Source organism: Agelaius tricolor, unplaced genomic scaffold (genome assembly GCF_023055355.1).
Source record: "Agelaius tricolor isolate 1412-34295 unplaced genomic scaffold, bAgeTri1.0.p SCAF_12, whole genome shotgun sequence".
NCBI lineage: Eukaryota > Metazoa > Chordata > Aves > Passeriformes > Icteridae > Agelaius > Agelaius tricolor.
The window spans coordinates 23,201,669-23,216,536 of record NW_027269272.1 but is presented as its reverse complement, the minus strand read 5'-3'; the positions used below and the strand labels follow the sequence as shown (position 1 = coordinate 23,216,536).

The 14,868-nt window shown below is 43.6% G+C and overlaps 1 protein-coding gene across 1 annotated transcript in view; it reads left to right on the top strand.

Annotated features, from left to right (window-relative positions):
* Positions 1–14,868, top strand: part of LOC139595134 (neuroserpin) — a 46,021-nt gene that overhangs the window by 21,696 nt on the left and 9,457 nt on the right. Inside the window, exons 2-5 of the mRNA XM_071438129.1 lie at positions 3,363–3,630; positions 4,418–4,648; positions 7,100–7,294; positions 8,054–8,258. Of these exons, the coding sequence (XP_071294230.1) occupies positions 3,381–3,630; positions 4,418–4,648; positions 7,100–7,294; positions 8,054–8,258 (881 nt within the window). The 5' untranslated portion in view covers positions 3,363–3,380. The remainder of the gene's footprint in view (positions 1–3,362; positions 3,631–4,417; positions 4,649–7,099; positions 7,295–8,053; positions 8,259–14,868) is intronic.

Below are 14,868 nucleotides of genomic sequence, written 5' to 3'. Positions count from 1 at the left end.
GGTAATCAAGAGCTGGATTCCCAGCTGTCAGTGGAGCAGTGTGAGCATGAGCCAGAAGTGTGAGAGGAATTGAACCGAGGAATTTACCACAGGCATCTCCCATTAGAGGGATGAGAGGAGAGCATTTTCACTCTGGGAAAAGGATTGATCTGTGGTGTTTCACAGCCTCCTCCCCACTGACCAGCACCCACAGATCTTTAGTTTGCTTTAAAGCCCCTTCCCTTGCATTGGACTCATTCATTTGTGTTTGTATTTTCACTTTGGAGAGCATTGCCAGCAAAGGAGCTGATAAATTCTCTGCCTGTATCCATGTGTTCATTCCTGCCTCCCTATCTTCCTTTCCCCTTGGTGTCTGTATGGGGAACTTCACTGTGAACTTCATTAGAAAGCATCTCTAGACTAAAATGATGTGGAAGGGCAGGAGGGGAAATCAAAATTGTTTGGGTTTAATTCATTCCTACTGGGAACTTCTGTTCTGCACAGTTCAGCCTCTTGTGCTGCCACCAGTGGGATTTGGCTTGTAGTTAAAAACATAACTTTGGTACTTTGTCTTGTTAAGAGCATTTCAGTATAAATTTTATTTCTCTCCATCTATGTACTTACTCTATTTTCTGTCCAACTAAATAATGAAAAATAATATAACATAATTATTTCACATGAGGAGCTTTTGGTGAGTGGTCAGAAAGAAATACGATTTTGATTTGTATATAATGTTGGGGTTCCAGCATTGTCTAATAGCAAATATTTTATTAGCTTTCAGACAGTCTGACCTGCATGTTAAACACTTAATTAAGATGTATAAATTTCTCCCCTCCTTCCCCTGTGCAATTATTTAAGCCTGTCTGGCAGTGGTACATAGGACAGAGATCAGTGATGGAGTGCTGAGCAGCTGCCTCTGCAACTGCAAGGCTGGGGAACTTCCCTTTCTGAGAATTGCAGATTATTTCACATCTGTTTGAACCACGTCAGGTCTCCAAGTGAGCTCAAGCTGCTCTTGATGCAGGAGTGGAAAGCTTCAGCTCTCTGTGTAATTGCATCCACACTGAGCTGCACAACTTGTTTGTATAGATTAGTGTGGGAGAGCTCCCAAATTTGGGCTCATCCTCAACAAAAGCAAGATGAGCTCCTGCTTATCTATTTCCTGAGCACCATTTTTGGTGCCACTACAGACCTGTGTGATGGAGCTTTGTTAAGCTTTTCTTGCCTTGTGCAGCTTTTAGGATAAGAGAATAATACCTGGGCTCAGTCTATCACGGGGATGTGCTGGCTCAAGCCTTATGTAACACTGGCAGAGGCATGCTCCGGGGCTTTATTTAAATAAAGAAATCTACAATGCCCACCATCACAGAGAAATCCAGTTATTTTCTATAGCAGAAACTTGGATATCTTTAAGTCAATAATTTATAAATGGATAGGTTAAAAAAAATGTACTGCTATTAAGCAGTTTTGTTGGGGAAGTTTGTGGTGTGTTGATAATGTTTGGGGTTATAAATAGTGTCTCAGTGTTGCTGAAATAAATAATGATGGTCAGACTGGTGTTTTGCACTGGGCAGCAGTGCTGGGTAGTTCTGTCATTGCACTGGAACATGCAGGCAGAAGGATTAAAGCTGGTGCTTTAGAATTCTATGACTTTTCTGTGCTGTTCCTAAATAGAATATAAGCCTTCAGTGGACATTCTTGCTATTTTACTAAGAATCAGAGGAAGCTTCATCAAGTAATCCACAGAAGTGAAGTGATGCCACCATAGATAATTTATCGGGAATTTAAGAAGGATAACATTTCTTACATATGTGGAAGGATGAGAGGCAGGGGAGAGGCAAGGCTCTCCTTCTCCCCTGAACCATGTGGGATTGCTGCACTGGTTCATCTCTTCAATTTTCTCAGTTCAGCACTGAACAAAAGGCTGATAGAGGCTGGGGGACAGGAGGAATCTTAACTAGTGCTGGCACCAGTGGCTGCCAAGGCACGTGTGTGTACCCTGTTGTTCTTTGTATTTTCTCAGCTATAAAATGCCAGTAATAACACTTAAATTATGGATCATTCAGCGCCGTGTGAGTGAATTAGATAATGCTACATAGGCCTTTGAAGATGAAATGCAGAATATAAATGTTGTATAAAGCTCCCTTTGTGCCATGTCTATAAAACCTGGTAATGCAGCCCCAGCATTGCTAGGAAGCATAAGGAGAGGCACTTGGGCTGCCTGCATGCAAATGGATTGTGTGGAGCAGCAGCGTTCACACAAATCTGGGCTGTGCTGCCGAGCCCTGCAGCCTGGCACAACAACTTGTAAACACTTGTGGGTAAAGCCCTGAGCCTTGTCCTGTCCAAGCCCTGCTTCAGGAGGAATTGCTCTGCTGTGCCTTGGAGGCAGAGGGAAGGACTTGAAACAGGAGCTCTGCTGGTTGCTGTTTCTCAGCCATGCCAAGGTAGCACAGAGTTTAAAGGAAAATAAAAAAGGAAGGATGAAGTTACACATTCCCTGCTCCAGGAGCTGGGATTCTACTATCAGTGGCTGTGTGAGCTAAACTGGGCTAGAGTGAGAACTGTTGCTTACCCCAGAGCATTTCAGCAGAGCCTGGGGGATGGATTAGTCAGAAGCATCACCCTTTTTTAAATTTAGTTTCCTTCCTTGTTCCCTCTGGTGGATCTTTCTCACTGTACAGTACCTTTATCCTCTGAGTGGGGGTTGATTCCCAGCCAGCAGAGCTACCCAACTTCTCGCTGTTATTTACTAACAAAAGGGGGTTTATTTGGTAACTAAGGCATGATTGATTTTCCTTTTTTTCTTTCAAAGAATTTTTGGCTGCTTGCCACATGTTTTGCAAGGGAGCAGGATCTCAGAACAGTTACTTTGTCACGGGTGTCAGGGAGCTCTCTCACAGTGCTTGAAACTCTTTTACCTGTTGGGGGCTTCAAGTGACTTAGATAAATAAGTTCCATCTTACTAGAAGGTCAAATGAAAGAAATAGCTGATTTCTGGGGTTTTTTTGTGGAAAAGTGCAGAAACACAGCCAGTTCCATGGTCAGTGCTGCTAAACAGCCACATTTCCAAAGGGAAGGAGAGAAGAAGGGGTTGCTGTCTTTGGGGTCCTTTCTGTAGAAGCTGTGAGTGTTTTGTTGGTCTGGGGCTGGAAGATTTCACAAACATACCATTACACAAGGGAGGAGGTTATTTTTGTGTGAAAATACATCATCACTTCTCTTTTAATAGTGTCTCCTCCAACTAACTGCACTGTGCATTGAACTCTAGGGATTTTCTTCCCCCACAGATTTAAGATTAAAAAGTTGATTACTCTTCTTTATGTCAAGTTGAATTTTATATTATCCAACAACCTTATTTTTGTCTCAACTTCATCTTTCAGACCTTAAAATCTCAAGTCATGTATTTCCTTGGACTGCTGTCCCTGCTTGCTTTGCAAAGCGAAGCCTTCAAGACCAATTTTCCTGATGAAACCATCGCTGAGCTGTCAGTGAACGTTTACAACCAGCTGAGAGCCAGCAGGGAGGATGAGAACATCCTGTTCTCCCCTCTGAGCATTGCCATAGCCATGGGCATGGTGGAGCTGGGAGCCCATGGCACCACCCTGAAGGAAATCCGACACTCCATGGGCTTTGACAGCTTGAAAAACGGTGAGGCCTTTGCATCATTTATTACTTTTTGTCTTAGAGAAGCAGGAGCCAGGGTGGGAGCAGCCTGCTGATGTCTGTGGCTTATAAATCACTGGGTTTCTTGGTGGGCAGGCTCAAACTTTGGGGTTCTGCATGAGCTGAGACAGGTGCTGACATGTCAGAACCCAGGACATCCCTCTGGCTGCCCTGGAGGACTTGAGACCCTGGCAGGGGGCTCAGAGACCTTGGCACGGAGTCACAGACACCTGTGCCTTTGATTTTAACCCATGGAAACAATTCCCAGCTTTGTGTGAGGAGCTACAAGCCACAAGGGTTTGGATAGAATGGTGGTTAACTTGTCACAGGGTGAAAACCTAGAATTTTGGGGATTTAGAATGGGGGTTCAGGAGGAAAGATGGAGGACAAGAAGAAGAAGAAGAAAGACAGGACATGCCCAGATTCCTCTGTCTTACCAGAATTTCTGGTAAGATTTGGAAATGGAACCTGTATGAAGAATTTTTAAAATTGCTTTTTTGGTGTAGAAAGAATTTCCATTGATAGCTTTGCTTCTGGTGGGACTCAAATGTCTCATTAATTAGAGTAATTATAGCTACTAGAAAAAACAGGCTCTAAGTAATATGATCTTGGAGATTATTCCTTCAGATCTGAAGGTGTGTGTAGGTTTAGAAACAAGTTTGTTTAAAAAATGGCTTTCCTTCTCATAAAACATTTTGGTGAATTTTCAGCAGAAAAGCCATGGAATAATTTTCCTTTCTGAACCACTGAAGGTGTTTTTTCCCTTCCCCAGGTGAAGAGTTTGCCTTCCTGAAGGAGCTTTCTGACATGGCAACTGCTGATGAAAGTCACTACGTGCTGGACATTGCCAACTCCCTCTACGTGCAGAATGGGTTCCATGTCAGTGACAAATTCCTGCAGCTGGTGAAAAAATACTTCAAAGCTGAAGTAGAGAATGTAGATTTCAGCCAAAGTGCAGCTGTTGCTACTCAGATCAATAAATGGGTGGAGAATCACACAAATAGTAAGTGCATGTGATCCTTTTGTGCACTTCCTGCCAGAAGTGTTTCTGCTTCCAAACTTGTGCAGTGGTGTTGGGTTGGTTCTTTTTGGCTTTCATCTGTTCTGTCTGAGACTGAAGTTTCTCCTCCCAGGAGAAAAATTCTAGTATTTCTATTTTTTCCTGTGTAGGAATGATCTGTCATAAGTAATATTAGTCATTGTTCATCATGTGGCATCTATTTGAATATTTGTTCTCTGGTCTTACCATCTGTAACATTTATTGAATGAGACTGTTTTAATGGTAGGCATTTTAATAGTATTTTAATTTTTTTTTTACAAAAGTATTATTGCTAATGGCAGAAAAGTTGTCTGCAGAGGGGTTGTTGGCTTGTGCTTTGCATGTGTGGAGTATCACTCCTCCTCTGAGGAGCTCATACTCACAAGGTACTGAGAAACAGAATAGTGGGGAATAAAAAGCTAATTTTGAACCACAAAATCAGAGTGTGTAATGTAATATTTTGCAGTGTGAGGAAACGAGATAGCATGTTGAGAGGGTAGTTGATTTTAGGAACGCTGTCAACAGTTTCACAACACAAATTTGCAGCAGGGGAGTTAAGCACAAAATTACTGTTGTAAATATGCACATGGAGAGCTGCAGGAGGCTGCTTGGCTTGGCAGCTCCCAGAGAGGTGGCATTTCCTGGAGCCATGCACAGTCCCCATATCTGGGAGTCTCCTGGTGGAGGGATCAAAGCCTGTTCTCATTCTGGGTCCCCTGGCCCACTCTGAAGGTTGAGATTTTGGGAGTAATCCAGGGAGGTCTGGCTCTGCCACAGTTGTACCGCTGGGAATTTGAAGGGATTGGAATCACCTGGAAGGAATTAACACATCCCCATGGAGTCTGAGCACTTAAGAATCCATAATTCCTTTTGGAAAAGCACAGCTCCAGAGTGGAAAAGCACCTTCTGCGATGCTTTTATTCCCTTTTGAGAACGGTCTGGTTTGTTCCAAGCAGCCATTCTGTTCCTAACAAACTGCCCTTTCTCTCAGGCTGCAGAAATAGCTGGCTGGAAGTGATGCAGCAGATTGCAGAGGGTTTCCATGGTTGTGGTGTCTGGCTGAGGGAAAAGGAAAAGCAGGGCCCACCAGGGCAGCTTGGGGGGCTCTAGGTGTCAGGTTGGAGTGGTTCCAGTCCCTCATCTGTCCCCTTCTCTCTGATTTCCCCCTTGGGAAAGGAGCACAGCACAGGCAGGTTTCAGTTCCAGCCTGTTCAGCATCTTGGGAGGCTTGGAGCAGAAAACAGAGCCATCAAAGGTTCCTCTGGGCAGGAAAATTCTTATCATTTCATGAATGTATGGACAAGATGTGGCTGAAAAAAACATAAAGAAATATGAGTACCAAATAGAAATCTGGAAATGTTTCCCTTTTGTCTTTTTCCAACTCCAAGTGAGTGTTGGTCACACCTCCCTCCTTCGAACATTCGAGATAAAATGAAGTACAAACAGCAACCCGGAAGAAATCCAGCCCTGTGATACACAAATTTCACACCAGTTAGTCAGGATCATATGCTCCAGAAAGCAGAATTAATTTGGTTTTTAAACCATGGATTAAGTAGTAATAATCAGATGGAGGAATGTGTTTATTTGAACACTTTGCATTGCGATGTCAGCTAAAAATAGAAGTGAGCAAGAAGGCAATCTGAAGGAGGCTGTAATTCCTGAAGAACAGTGACAAATCTGGTCAGTGCACCCAGTTTACCAAACTGGGAACGATTTGGGTGAAATGCAAGGCATTTGAGATGAGCTACAGCAGGTACCAGACTGCATTCTGATGTAAATGACTTATTCAGGAGTAGGAGCAAAGCAGCTGCCATGCTCAGCTGCTGTACCTCCCATGAATAGAGCAGATGCTAGATGGTTTTCCTCTTTTGCTTTTCAAGAGCTAATGCCACTGGAACAAATGCTGGGAATTTATGTGGATTTTTGCTGCTTAGTCCTGGCTTTGAATTCAACAGAAGATGGCTGAAGCTCCTACAGAGCTGGCCCAGGTGAAGCTGCAATGGGTGCAGCTTTAAATCAATCCCCTTTAAATCGAGCACCCATTTAAGTGCTTCTTTGGATTGGAACCAAAGTTTGTACAGGTTCTGACCTTAAGGTGGAAGTGCTGCACAGTTTCCTAGCAGCAGGGTAAACATTCCAAATGTGACCCTTTCTCCACGTGGCTTCCTTGCGGGGTGTATTTAGTAGTGATCAAGAAACAGTTGCCTAACACGTCCTTGATGGAAGGGTTTCCACACCTACACTGTGATTTAGGTTTACAAAACACTGGCACTTTAATTGGAGATTTAATGAAACATCTGAATTGGAAATTACATGTTAACACTGCTTTTTATTTTCCTGCATTTTTCAAGCTGCCTCAAGTTTGGATTTAATGCTCACTTTGACATGCAGACTGACAGCTGGGTTTCTTTTTAGGTATGATCAAAGATTTTGTGTCTTCAAGAGACTTTGGTGCTCTAACTCATTTGGCTCTCATCAATGCAATCTACTTTAAAGGCAACTGGAAGTCACAGTTCAGGCCTGAAAATACCAGAACTTTTTCTTTCACTAAAGATGATGAAAGTGAAGTGCAAATTCCAATGATGTACCAACAGGGAGAGTTCTACTATGGTGAGTAAGACCTTTAGCAATTTAGAGCTACTAAATCTTCACTTAATGGGTTTGTTGCAGTAATATCCACTTGTATTGTTGTCTCTTCTTCCACCTAGAATTTTTAATGTGCTGTTTGCCCAAAGAAGGGATTCAGAGGTTGTTTTTTTCCCTAATGTGTGTATTATAGCTGGTAGCAACATTTATAATGACTTGCTTGGTGCCACAGGATGGATTTCAGAATATTTATCCATTGGATTGAAGTTCTTTGCAATTCTTCAGCTAATCCTGCTTATCACAAAAATATTTTTCTTGTGCTGTGCTAAACATTCAAATGAGTAATGTTTGTTCTTTACTGTTGGACTGGTTCTTTGAACAGCAGAACTAATGATCATTTTTAGTTGGAGCTTGAGCTCCAAGAGGGTTCTAAAATGTCTGGCAGCATTTTGCTGAATCTCATCACTGAAAAATCCTCTCTCCTGAATAACATGTCTGCCCATTTCCCTGAAAGTCTCAGCAGCATTAAATTTTAGGCTCTTCTCTGCCTAACCACTGAAAGTTATGTCCCAGAGCTGTGATTATCTACAAACTGTGTGATAGCTTGAGCTTGTATTCTTTAAGAAATCAAATGTAAGCCTCAAATTCTGTGATGAAGAAACCAATTTAATATAAAATTTTATATAGCCTAAAGAGGGTCATTTTTAGTTCCAGTATCTAGTAAATACACTACAGACAAAAGCAAATAGCTCTAACAGGGTTTTTGTTGTTTTCCTCCTCTAGGAGAGTTCAGCGACGGCTCCAACGAAGCAGGAGGGATCTACCAGGTCCTGGAAATCCCCTATGAGGGGGATGAGATCAGCATGATGATTGTCCTCTCCAGGCAGGAGGTTCCCCTGGCCACCCTGGAGCCACTGGTCAAGGCCTCCTTGATTAATGAGTGGGCTAACTCTGTGAAGAAGCAGAAAGTGGAAGTGTACTTGCCCAGGTGAGAGCGTGCTCCCGTGTCCTGGAAGGGGGAATTGCATCCCCACTGCTGGAGGAGCAGAGTAGGGAACACCTGAGCTGTCCTGCTCGAGCCTGGAGTGATGCAGCAGCCACAGGAGGGTGGCTTTGGCAGCAGGGCCTGGGGATGCAGTGCAGGGGGAGGTTGTTTCAGCTTTCCTCTCTCTCTGGAGAGCTCTCCAGAAAGCAAAGTTCCCTCATCCACCCAGAATGATGCTCAGAGTAGTGCAGAACTCATTATGGATAAGTTCCATTTAGACAGGAGCCACAGAAATATTGGAAGTCTGAACTACCAAATGTTTCATTTAGGTGCTAATTAGGTTTCCATGTGCTGCTATTTTCAGAAGTTCTAGTGGTGTGTGTCTGTGTTGACACCAATGGTTGAGTGTTGAGGGGTAATTCCAGTCAATTTTGGGTTGGTTTTTTCCCATCTGTAAGAAGTGCTAGTTTTTTTCCTTAGAGCAGCAAAGAATAACAAGACATCAATACCAGAAGAGCTGAAATTTGTGTCAGTCCATTTGCAGCCACAGGCTGTGTGCTCAGGGCAGATTTGCCCACATACAGCATTTGGAGCTTTCCTGGAATCCTGCTTCTACCACCTTCAGATATTTCTCATTCCTGTGCTCTGCCTGGCTTGGTAGCAGAGTTGTTTACTACCAAATGTCACTAATAATGTACAGCTGGCTCACACTGTCCTTTAAGTGATTCATGATGATTTCATGGAAGTGTTTAAGTAACAATAGAGCCCATCTCTGAAAGGAATCACTTCCACTTCTTCTGTTTTCGTGGCACTGTGCAGTGGGTACGTGGCTGCAGAAAAAATCAACTCAAATCATTCAAACAGTTCTTTGATTTCAGGTGACTTGGAGATGTGAGCTTGTTCCATTTCACAGGTTCAGGCTCCCTGCAGTCCATCAGCTCCCTTTCCAAAGCAGAGACCACTGTCCAGGAGCTGAGCTCAATAAACAAGGCCAGCCAGGATAAATTAGGGTGAGGTGGACTGGTGCTGTCAGCATGCCCTGATCCCAAATTGAGATGGAATCCACTCCTCTGTAAAGCTTAAAGGCAGAGTGCTGAGGGTCCAGCAGCATTTTGGGGCTGGTTTTCAGTCCCCTTAGTAAGAGTTTCTCTCTGATTTTAAGCCCCAGTTCCTTTGAAGAAGCAGGAGGAGCAGCCAAGAGCTGCATTGCAGGTTTTATACACACTGAACCTGCTGCTCTCTGTTCCTGGGATTTGTTTCTTGTTTGTTTTCTCTGGGAGCTTCAGGTCCCAGAGGCCTCAGAAAGTCCACTAAGACACATGGGAGGGGATTTTTCTCTTAGGCTGCTTTTGCTGCAGGCCTGGGCAAACCTGGGTGTGAAGGAGAAGAGAAATCTGAGGATTCCTCCATCCTTAAGCTTTCCTTCTCTGCCTGGGACAGCAGCCTGTGCAGCAAGTGCTGAAGTTGGGCATCTTCTCTCCTAGAATTTCCACAGCAGATTATGGAGATCCTCCATTGATTATGGAGAAAATCTGTAAAAACCAGTTTCCATATTGAAGTATTTTGGGTATCTAAACACATGAATGACATTGAAAACAGAATTAATTGTGGTCATGACTTGGATTCAGTTTATATTGGTGATTTGGGGTTCTGCTTGCAGAGACTCCAGGGTTCTCTGTGGCCAGGTTCTCACATGGGGATTTGAGGCCTGGGGTTTGTGTGATCATAAAATGTCCTTATTTATTCTGCCTTCGGGCTGCTTGCTTCTTATCCAAGAACCCCAAAGAATGGGATAAACACCTGCAAATTCAGGCTGTACAGAGGCAAACACATGCTAATCACCTTCAGTGCTTTCAGCTTACAAAAGATAACTATCCTGAGCCTGGAATTGTGTAGGAATTCTGCAGTCTCCTGACAAAAAATCCAGAAATTAATTGCATGCTCCCAAGGTGTTGGATTCCATTAGGGATTCAGAGGTGATCTACAGGATTTTGTCAATGCTCTAAATAAACACTTCATAAATATTTGATGCTGTGACTCAGAAAGGCATGTTATGAAATGTGGCCTCCAGGCTCTGTCCACTGAGAAATTGAAAGCAGCACTGGAATAAAATTAAATTTTTATATCTTGAGAGATGCTATCCAATTATAAAGTGAACATTTTTTAAACTTATACATTTGTAATGGGTCTGAATGACTTGCCAAAGCAGAGTTAATCACAACTTTGCAATTTCTGTCTGCATTATCTGTGTGCAAATGAAATTGTGTATTATTCCTCTTAATGGCAAAGGAGAGATTTGTACAGAATGGTTAAATTATACTTCCTCATTTTCATTTCCAAATCATTGTTTCCAGCTTAACCCAGACTAAAATGATCAACATTTTAATCCACTTTTTGCATAGGAGTGAAACAGACCATGAATCTAATTTACAAAGCTGTTTCTCCAACATAAATTACTTGAAGAGCATGGGAGGAACTGGTACCTAATAGTGGTGCTACAGTTTGCAGATCCCTTCTTCAGGATTGTTCCAGTGTGCCCAGATCTCTGTAACAACCTTCTTGCTTTTTTTGTGCATTTAAAATAGCTTTAAAATCTTCAGATGGTGCCAAAATGATAAGTGGTGTTAGCTGAAGGTTGTTTTCCTTAAAAGAAAAAGCAGCAAGCACTAAAATCACTCCTCAAAACTCAATATAAATCCAAACCAAAATGAAGAAAAAAAAAATCCTTGAGCTTTCTGGTTTTACTTTTTAACCTGCTGTCTCAAGTCCCCTTTTGAAGAGGAATGGGCCAGTGCTGGTTGCCCTTGAGACACAACCACAGAAGAGGCACAGAACTCCCCTGGAACACAATCCCACCCAATTCCTGCCCGTTGAGCCCTGGAAGGAAGGATCTTCCCAGAGAAAAGCCCACAACCTGCTTGGCTTCCCCTGCCCAGAGCAGCTGCATGGTTGTTGGTTTTGGGGTTTGTTTTTGCCTGGTTTTGCTGTTAGTGGGGGTTTTTTGCTCTCTCACTTGTTTGTTTTCAGAGGATTAAATCCTGGAGGCTGCTCCTAGCACCTGGGGACAAGCTGGCTGAAATTCCAGCCAGGATGCTGGAACTGATAGCAGCTGGCACTGGGGCCTGGGTGCCAACAGTGCCTCTGTCCCCAGGGCCTGTTCTCCAAATGATGCCTCAGGTTTGGGCTTTTCTGTGTTTCCCATTCTGTGCTGCTTTAGTGTGTGGGTCTGAGCTTCACATTTTGGGATGCTGAGCTCTGTGCACAGAGCAGGGAGACAAAACAATTCCTGCTCCAGCTGGGCACCAAGGACAAATGACCCAAATCTCAGCCCCAAGAGCACAAACCCCGTGGGCTGGAGAGAGAAAAACAAGCAGGGTGGGACTGCAGGGGCTAAAGCTGGGATGGGACAATGAACTGCAAGGTGCAAATGGAGCAGAACTGATCCAAGGCAGAGAGCCCGGGAGCGCTGGTGCATTTTGGGGCCATTTTGGTTCATCTTGGGTGCAGCCCTGGCTGGGCTCTGGTGCTGCCCAAGGTGGATCCATGGAGGAGATGCTTGGAATGAATCCCTGCTTTATTCTGGAGCTCTGCCCAGCCTCTGCTCCAGGGCAGCCTGCACAGGGCATCACCAGCAGGAATGTCAGGCCCTGCAGCCATTCCTCTGTTTGCCTGTCCTTCTGCAGGATTTCATCCCTTAGAGCCAATCTGAAAACCTGGAATTGTCTTGCTTTGGCTCACTCAGAACCCTCAGGAATTTTTGAAGTGATGGCATTTGAGATGAATCACTCCAGGCTGCAGTTCCCTTCTCCTGATGAGTAGACCCTGTACCTTCATCCTTCTTGGCTCTTGAGCACCTAGAAATCACAGAAAATTCAGTGTTTTAAGGGTTGCATGACACCATAGAAGATGAACACATCTTTATTTCTTTCTTAAAAGGCTGTAAAATAGAAGAAAAGATGGCCTGATGTGGAATGTTAATTCTTAACTACAGAATGTCAGTGACATAAATGCATCATTTTATTCTAATGCTTGTGCAAGTTTTAAATTGCATTAAAATGTCCTGATTCTCAGCTAAAATCTCCAGAGACTTGCTGGTTTCTCTACTTAATCTTCTCTTCAGTGTCTGTTTCTCAGATTTCCCTTTGTGGTTTTTAAAGCTCTCAGTTGCTAGCGTTCCATGATTTTTGATACTGAAGTACTAAAATTAAAAGTATTAAAAAGTTTTCAGAGTATTTTTAGCATCAGGAGTACCTAAAAGATGGTGGGGGAAATCAAAAATGACCATCTGGTACATGATATGCAGCAAAGTGCAAATAACCAAGTGCCAGGGGTAGTACTGTGGAGCTCAGCATTCCCAGAGTGTGGGAAATGAGCTGGAGTGTCAGTTCTGTGCTCTAGGTTGTCAGCTTTGATTTTGGATATCATCCTCACTGTCTGGGAGGAGTGCACAGAAATCCTGATCTGACTGAGGGGTAACTCCTGCTGAATGTTTATGTCAAACTGCAGAGCCTGAAATTAAATTTCAGGCTGTGGAAGCTGCCCTGGTACTTTTGAGAAAAGGCTGGTCCTGATGTCAGCTGAAATATTGGAAATCTCATTAATAATTGATCTGTAACTCTGCCTGCTTTTCAGAGCATGTGAGGAAAGAGGGGAGATCTCTTTGGAGTGGGGTTTTACCACAAAACTCCAAGAAGGGCAGTAATGAGGTTTGTTTCTGTGAAGGGATCATTTGGTATCTGTACAGCTGATGTGGTATTTTGGGTGTGTTTTGTTGCTCACAAAAAGCAGGAACTCACCTCTGCAGATGCTGGGCAGCCCCTCACTCCTCCAGCTGCTCAGGATTTGCCTTTCCAGAGCTTCCAGGCAGGGATGGAGCCTCCATCTCCCGTGCTGTCCTTCCCCCAGGCTCTCCTTGCCTTTACAGCCCATCTGTTGGCTTTCCCTTTCCTCACATCCATGCTCAGGGAGCCTTTCCAGGTTTATCTTTTCCCTGAGCCTCTCCCAGGGCTGCCCCTTGCTCAGTGTGCAGGAGCATCCTGTGCCACAGCTGCTTTCTGGGTCACTGGCATCTCTGAGCAGATGGGTGTTTGCTGTCTGATGGCCCAGAGACTTAAACCCACCTGATTTCCATTTCTCTCTTACTCTGATACTCTGCACTTGGAAAGAAAAAAAGGCTTTTTTTGCAGTTATTTTTCTTATTTTTTACTTCTCGTGCAGACTTTACTTGCTGCTTTCTTATCCTAATATTTCTTATAAATTTGACATTGCTGGCTCCTACCTAAATCGTGTTGAAAGCTTGATGCATTTAATATTGGGGTGAAATAAAAACCACAAAGGGAAACAGCTCTGAAAATTTTATAAAATGCATTTTAACAATCATTTGCATTCTCTGTAAAGTAGGTGCAGCTGGAAGTGGTTTTCAAAACGTTTCAATGTAAATATAATATAGAAGGAAATATTTCTGAGTTTATTTTCTGTGGAACTCTTTAGTGTGCACAGACAGGACCTCTGGACTGGACTGTACTAACCCTAGCATTGGGAATCAAGTCTCAATTCAGCTTTTTTAGGCTTTTTACCAGAGTCTCTAAAGTAGTTGTGGGCATGTTTTACAAGTGTGTTGTGAGAGTAAAAGTGGTTTTAGTTTTGAATCCTAAAGGTCAGGGAAATTTGATTGAATGAGCAGCTTGTAGACTTGTTACCACAGTAACTGATGCAGGATCTGCCAGAACAACATGAGAAGCTTCTTCAGTGCTTGAAGTTTTGTTGGTCTCTTCTGATTCTTTTGAGAACTTTCAAGGCAATAAAACCTCAAGCATCAGTTCCTGTGTTTTTATTCCATGCATGCCCTGGAATTGGTCTGGACAGAGTGCGTGAACACTGCTGATGCCACCAGTGATTTATCAGTGCTGAGCTATCTCCAGATCCTATTTTAAGTCCTAAAATTATTCTCTGGATAATGATAATTCTGGATGATATCCATTCCACCCCAGATTTTTGGCATCTAGTGGCATTTCTAAGTTCATTATGAAAGTAGATTATGTACTGGATTTTTTTCAGGTTTGTGCAAGTGAAGAAGATCCACTTGACTCTTATCCAGTTCTGTTTAATGTCCAGATGATTCTTTTCTCAAGCTGCCAAGGCTGGTGCATGCCAAGGTTGGACATCTCAGCTCTCCATCAGCTGTGCCCTGCCCACAGCTCTGGACCAGACTTCCACTAGAAGAGAACATGTTGTTCTCCATGGAGCTGGGGAGTTCATCCCAAAGAAGGAGATTGCACATGCATTTGTTTCTAGCATTTCTGTGCCCCATCACCAAGGACTGAGCTGTGCCTGGGGCTGACTCAGTGGCTGCAGGAACCAGAACAAAGCAGGGCAGCCTCCTACAGACCATGCTGTGTGCTGGACAGCTCCAGCCAGCACATTGTAAATCACAAATAATTCCCTGCTCATTCTCCAGAGCCCCCAGGGCTCACCCCTCACAAGGATTACACTCACTCTCCTGTGTCACCCTCTACACATCTGCTATTTTCTCCTGGGGGCTGCCATTACTAATATTTTTCTGCCATGTTTCTGTGTTTCTTCAGCTGTCCAGTCTCAGTCTGGCCATGCATAA